This window comes from Chelonoidis abingdonii, chromosome 3 (assembly GCF_003597395.2).
Source record: "Chelonoidis abingdonii isolate Lonesome George chromosome 3, CheloAbing_2.0, whole genome shotgun sequence".
Lineage (NCBI taxonomy): Eukaryota > Metazoa > Chordata > Testudines > Testudinidae > Chelonoidis > Chelonoidis abingdonii.
In genome coordinates, this window is record NC_133771.1 from 215,490,731 (window position 1) to 215,497,265 (window position 6,535).

The following is a 6,535-nucleotide window of genomic DNA, read 5'->3' on the forward strand; positions in this document are numbered from 1 at the left end:
TACTGGTGCATCTGTGCAGCCGAGGTTCGCTGGGGACGGGAGTGTGGCCATGGCCAGAGGAGAGGCATAGGATCAAGTGACATATATTGGAGCTGGACAGTGTAGGACGGGCAGGGGTCAGAGTACTGGTGCATCTGTGCAGCCGAGGTTCGCTGGGGACGGGAGTGTGGCCATGGCCAGAGGAGAGGCATAGGATCAAGTGACATATATTGGAGCTGGACAGCGTAGGACAGGCGGGGGTCGGAGTACTGGTGCGTCTGGGCAGCCGGGGTTCGGTGGGGACGGGAGTGTGGCCATGGCCAGAGGAGAGGCATAGGATCAAATGACATATATTGGAGCTGGACAGTGTAGGACAGGCCCTTTGGGCTGTTCTCCAGGGCTGTGGCCAGGCAGGTTTGCAATGGCCCAGGCACTGGGGGGCTCCTGCCTCTGGGAAGTCAGTTCCCCAGGAGAAAGCCTCCCTGTGGCAGGGACTCTCTTTTGCCTCCTCTCACAGCCACAATATGTCTGCCCTTGCTTAGCTGAGCTGGACCGACTGAACTCTTTAACCCTTTAATCCCCGATCATGCTGTGCCTCTTCTCTCAATTCCCTCAGGATGTCAGCATTTTTCTGGTAATGCAGTGCCCGCAATGGATGGGACTGGGCCTGGCCCGGCTGCGCATTCAGGGGCTGCCCCCTGCTCAGCAAGGGGCTGCCTCTGGGCCTGCAGCCCTCAATTGCATTGCACATTATTTGCCCCATTGCATTTTCGGCTGGTGTCTGCACTGTCACCCCCCAGGGCTCTGCCTTTACCTGACACATCTCCACCATTGCTGCGCCGCTAGGTTCAGCTCCACCAGTGGCAGCCGCTGGTGTTTAACCAGGTCTCGGCTAACCCGGCTGGGAGCAGCCTGCATGGCACCGCAGCTTCCATACGGGAGGAAATGGGGGCTGCCCCAGTGTTGGGAATGAAGGGAAAGTATAAGGGGAAAGGCTAGTGTAGGCAAGGGCTTTGGCTCTCAGCTGCACTGGCTCCTAGGCTGGTTTCTCCCATTGAGAGGAGGTGGCTTAGCTTGTTCTCCCCAGCTGGGGTAGCTGCGTCCATCCCAACTGCATCTCAGCTTGGTCATTTCTGCCCACAGTGTTAATCTTTCGTGGGTCCCTCGGGCTCATTTTCACTGTTGATCACAGCTCCCCATTTAGTGTCACCTGTTGCTCACCGCTCACTTCCAGATCACAGGTGAAAACACTAAATGAGCATGGACCAAGCCAAGGCCCCTGCTGGCTCCCTCCCCCACCCCATGCACTGGAGGACGTTCGTTTACCTCTGCAATCTGGACTGTGCCCTCTTGGGCATATGCATTATGCCATTGCCTTTAACTGCATGATCTCAGGCTATTTTTCTCTGGGCACAGGTGCTCAGCAGAGCCCAACAGAGACCTCTGCCAGGTGGAGTGTGGCTCAGCATGCTGTGCCCATAGCATCCATAGCCTCAGACTGCACCAGGTGTAGTCGCCAGCCATGTCGGTTCGCAAGGGGCTTTGGTGCCTCCACTGAGACAAACACACTCTCCTCCTCCTCCAGTCTCAGCCCTGGTGCTGGCTTCTCTCCAGAGCAGCTGCAGAGCAGCAGCAGTCAGGATCCTGGCTCTGCTCCTCTTTTCCCCATGCAGCAAGCCGCAGCAGCTGCACCAGTGCTAGGCCCAGGCTAGAAAGAGGGACGGACCTGGGGGAGAGGTGGCATCCTCCCTGGTACCTGAGGAGGACAGTGCTCTGCATGGACGACGGAGGAGGAGGGGGACAGGGGGACATATCAGGCAACGCTTCCATGCCCCAACAGTTGAGGAATCCAGAGCACTATGCTAAATCGCAGGGCCCAGATCATAACACCCTGGATGTGAGGCTTGGTGCCCTGGCTGTTCGAGTCCTTGCTCTAGGTTTCTCTGTGCACAGCATGAGCGGTCTGGGCACGAGAGGATTGTATCAAATCAAGGCCCTTAAGTGTCACAAGGCAAAGTGAGACCACAAGACATTTATCCAATCTCACCCCTTCACATTCACGCGTGTTAAAGACTAGTGAATTCTGCCAACACATTCAAGGCCTCAGAACAAAATAAGGTGCCGCTACGAGGATCAGTGGGGACACAGAAACCTGGAGCAGTAACAGCTGCATTGGTGCTAAGGGTGTCAAGGGGGTTGTTTAATGCAGACTTTTGCATCATCTCCAAAGTTCACATACAGAGACACTGAAAACCAGTTTGCTATTTCGTGATCACAGTCTTGACTTGAACAAAAATTTGATGATGGGCTCTTTGTTGTAGCAGACAAAAGTCTAACAAGATGCAATGGCTGGAAATTGAAACTAGACAAATTCAGACAAATTAACCATGAGGGTAATTAACCTTTGGGGCAATTTACCAAGGGTCATGGTGGATTCTCTGTCACTGGCAATTAGGGCTGTCAATTAATTGCAGTTAATGCAAGCGATTAACACAAAACAAATTAACTAGATTTTAAAAAATAGTCATGATTAATCACAGTTTTAATTGCACTGTGGGTTGGTATGGTATGGGGGGGCACAGGGGACCTGGCACAGGGATGCTGTGTGGGGTGGAGGGTGGGTTGGCAGGGGTATGATGAGGTACGGAGGGGGATCTGGCACAGGGAAGATGTTGGGGGGGCAAAGGGTGGGTTGGCAGGGGTATGATGAGGGGCACAGGGATGCTGTTGGGGGGAATGACCTTAACAATGCAAAGCAGCACCCCTCCCCCTGCTCCCCACAGCTGACTGGGAGAGAAGTGGCAGGGAGGAACGTGCTGCTCACCAAGGCGGGGGAGATTTGACCACCACCCAGAGCAGAGAGAGCCCTACAGCAAAGGAGCTGCCTGACTGACCCGTGTGTTCCTCCTTCCAGGATGGTTCCCCCACCGCCCATCAACAAGCCCCATGCCTGCCTTTCCACCGTCCTCATCATGAGTAGCTTGGTGCTGATGGATGCTTACCTGGTGGAGCAGAACCAGGGCTCCAGGAAACTGGGCATCTGCATCATGGTCTCGGTGGGCGACGTCTGCTTCCTGCTGGTGCTCCGGTACATGGTGGTCTGGGTTGGGGCCGAGGTGAGGACAGCGAAGCGCGGCTACGCCATGATCCTCTGGTTCCTTTATGTCTTCGTGTTGGAGATCAAGGTCTACTTTGTCTACCAGAACTACAAGGCTGACCGGAAGAGCCTGGACCTGCTGGCACGCAAAGCCCTGACCCTGCTGCTGTCTGTCTGCATCCCAGCCCTCTACGTGCTGCTGGTGGCCACCGAGCACATGGACTATGTCCGGACATTCAAGAAGAAGGAGGACCTCCGCAACCGCCTCTTCTGGGTCATCATTGACATGCTGGACGTGCTGGACATCCAGGCCAACCTATGGGAGCCCCAGAAGAAAGGGCTGCCCCTCTGGGCCGAGGGCCTGATGTTCTTCTACTGCTACATTTTGCTCTTGACTCTCCCTTGCGTGTCCCTGTGCGAGATCAGCATGCAAGGGTTCAACATTGTGCCGCACCGGATGATGCTCTACCCCATGCTGAGCCTGCTCACCATCAACATTGCCACCCTCTTCATCAGGGGGAGCAACATGGTCTTCTTCCAGGATGCCCGGGTCTCGGGCATCTTCATGGGCAAGAACGTGTTGGCCATCGTGCTGAAGCTCTGTATGTTTGTGCAGTACCGGAAGCAGCTGTGCCGTGAGCCGGCGGGGTTCAACGCCGAGCCCCAGCATAGCGTCGTGCCCCAGCCTGCCCTGCAGCTGTTGAAATCCCAGAACCAGACGCCCAGCCCCGAGGCGCTGGGCCCGGAGAACACGTGACCTGAGGCGGGCACCACAGACTGGGCCTGAAGTGATACTTCTGTTTGGGGTTAGACCCTAACAATGGCAGAGTACCGGCGCTTGCCGAGCCCCTGCCCAATGCTGGTTTCTCCAGGAAGTCTGTGAGTGACCCCTCCTTGCTTTGCATGGACAAACTGACCAGCCACATCCTAGCTGAGCACGGGGCTGGGGAAGAGTCAATGGTAGCCAGCCCCCGAGGCCAGCTGGCGGACCCTGTAGAGAGCCTATCAAAGGGGAACAGGCAGTGCCAGGCGACAGGGTCTATCCCTGCTTGCTCCCCTGTATTCCTTCAATTGCAAGGGTGTCGTAGTGTGATGGCTCTGCAGTGGGCCTGCTGGGAATGTCCTGGGGTGACACAATCTCCATGGACTCCCTGCACAGTCACTGTGAGGTCAGAGTCAGCCGAGGAGTCTAACAGTGCCGGGGGGCACCCATTCTGCCCTCGACTGTGTTTCCTGGGCCCCTCTCTCTGCACGCCCACATGTCCCCGTCCCCACACATACTCCGCTGCCTGTTCCCTCTTCAGGAGTGCAGGACCCCCAGGGGAGTGGTGCTGGAGCTGCCCAGCCCCCAGATGCCCAATGGGACTCACTGGCTTGTGGGCCTTCTTCATGAGCATCACCCTTTTTCCAATAAATGAGAGTCCAACCCCTGCAATCTCCTGGCATCTGTGTGCAGCTGCTGCTTGTGTGGAGGCCAGTTGGGATGAGCGTGGGTCCTGCTCTCTGTGAGGGCTGATAGAAGGCGGGTGCGGGGGTAGGGTTATGGGACAACAAGAGTTGGCTCATTGTTAAGGTAGCAACACGGCTTCTGTTTGAATTTTCCATCCTCTCTGAAGCCTGCGCCCCCAGTCAGATTGGAAAGTGGTCTGCTAGGTCAGGGCCCAGCGGAGAGTGTGGGGCACCTTTGGGGTCACTGGATCAAAGGGTGCCCAAGATACAGCCCTGCAACATGATTGGTTGTATAAGACCTTAATTTCTTATAACCCATTTGTTGCAGCTTAGGGACGGACAGGGCAGGCAGACAGTAGGACAGCATGCCTCCTGCTCAGAGCCAAGACACAAGCTGTCACTCTAAGATTGGATAGGCTCATTAAGTCTATGGGCAAAGATCCATTGCTGGTGGTTCATATTGGTATTAATGCCACTGCATCGCAGGATATCTCACACATAACAGGGGATTTCAGGGAAATTGGAAGCATGCTGAAGAAGAATGTCCAAGCAACCTTCTGAGATCCTTTCAGTCCCATGAACAAAGGAAGACAGAAGACAGAATATTCTAGAAGTGAATTGCTGTTTAGGTAAGTGGTGGAGGGTCTGGGTTTTGTGGAACATTGGTCCACCTTCTATGGGGAAAAGGGGTTGCATAGTTTGGATGGCCTCCACCTCCATGGAAGGGGGACCAATCTCCTCAGGGACAGGTTGAATAGAGTAGTCAGGACAGTGTTAAATTAACAGCAAAAAGGGAGGGTCGAAAGATGGAAGATATGAGCACTGAGTTAGCGCAAAACTGATATGTTGAGAAGAAAATTAATCAAGACACCAAAGAACAGGAAGAGAAGGAATTATTTAATTGCCTATACACTAATGCTAGGAGCCTGGGTAACAAATGAGGAATTGGATTGCTCATTTATGAGCATAAATTCAATCTAGTTGGGATTAATGAAACCTGGCGGGATGCTTGGCACCACTGGAATGCTAAAATCAATGTTTATAACCTAGTTAGGAAGGATCGAATGGGCAAAAGGGGAGCGGGTGTGGCACTCTGTCAGAAATGGCATTACCTGCTCCCAATCACTGATCACTCAGAAAAAAATGACCTTGAATGCTTATGGATCAAAGTCCTAATAGATAAAGCACATTCTTTCCATTCTTCTGAGTATTGAACCTCCAGCAAGGATTGTCTGTCTTCCTTGGATGGTTGGAGAATTCTTTGCAGGTAAACTTGCTTTTCTTATACGTTGGGCTGAGCTGCCATCTGCACGCGTGACCTGTACATCTCTTTTTTCCCTAGGACTTGCTGGATCTTGAGAGGCATCTTCCATAGTTTCCATTTTGAAGAACCGATATTGTTTGAAACTCCTAGCTGTGTGTAATTCCTTCTGCTTCTCTTCTGTCTGCTGGGCCCCGTTTGCCCGTCCTCATCTTTCTCCATCTATACAGAAAGACATTGTGACCTCTTCCTCTGGCACTTATGAACTGCCAGGTCTCCTGTCTAACTCCCACTCTCACCCATTCCTTGGTGGTCAGCTCCATTCTTCATTGAACTTGGAGTACTAGTGTTTCCCAAATCTGGTTGTCTAGAAGCTCCTTGGCTTCTCTGATTCTTAGTAGTGTCTCAGCTTGCCCCTCCAGTCCAAGAATCTTCTGCTCTGGCACGGTCACCCACTTGCACTTCATGCCCAGGAAATCCCTCCTGGCTTCAGGCAGGAATGAGAGCGTGGCACTTCCGCTGCAGGTCACCACCATTATTGCGTTGCTGGCTATCCTGAGGTCACACACAGAGCTAGAGTGACCAGATGTCCTGATTTTATAGGGACAGTTCCAATTTTTGGGTTTTTTTTTCTTATATAGGCTCCCATTATCCCCCACCCCCTGTCCTGATTTCTCACATTTGCTGTCTGGTCACCCTACACAGAGCTGAACCTGGAAGGAAAGCCTATCCCACGCCAAACTCCCTCA

The 6,535-nt window shown here is 53.5% G+C and overlaps 1 protein-coding gene across 1 annotated transcript; it reads left to right on the forward strand.

Moving 5' to 3' along the window:
- Positions 1-2,697: 2,697 nt before the first annotated feature.
- Positions 2,698-4,506, forward strand: LOC116824864 (transmembrane protein 121-like). The gene has a single exon (XM_032780474.1). It carries the CDS (start codon positions 2,895-2,897, stop codon positions 3,831-3,833), a length of 939 nt encoding a protein of 312 aa, XP_032636365.1. The 5' UTR covers positions 2,698-2,894; the 3' UTR covers positions 3,834-4,506.
- Positions 4,507-6,535: the final 2,029 nt, after the last annotated feature.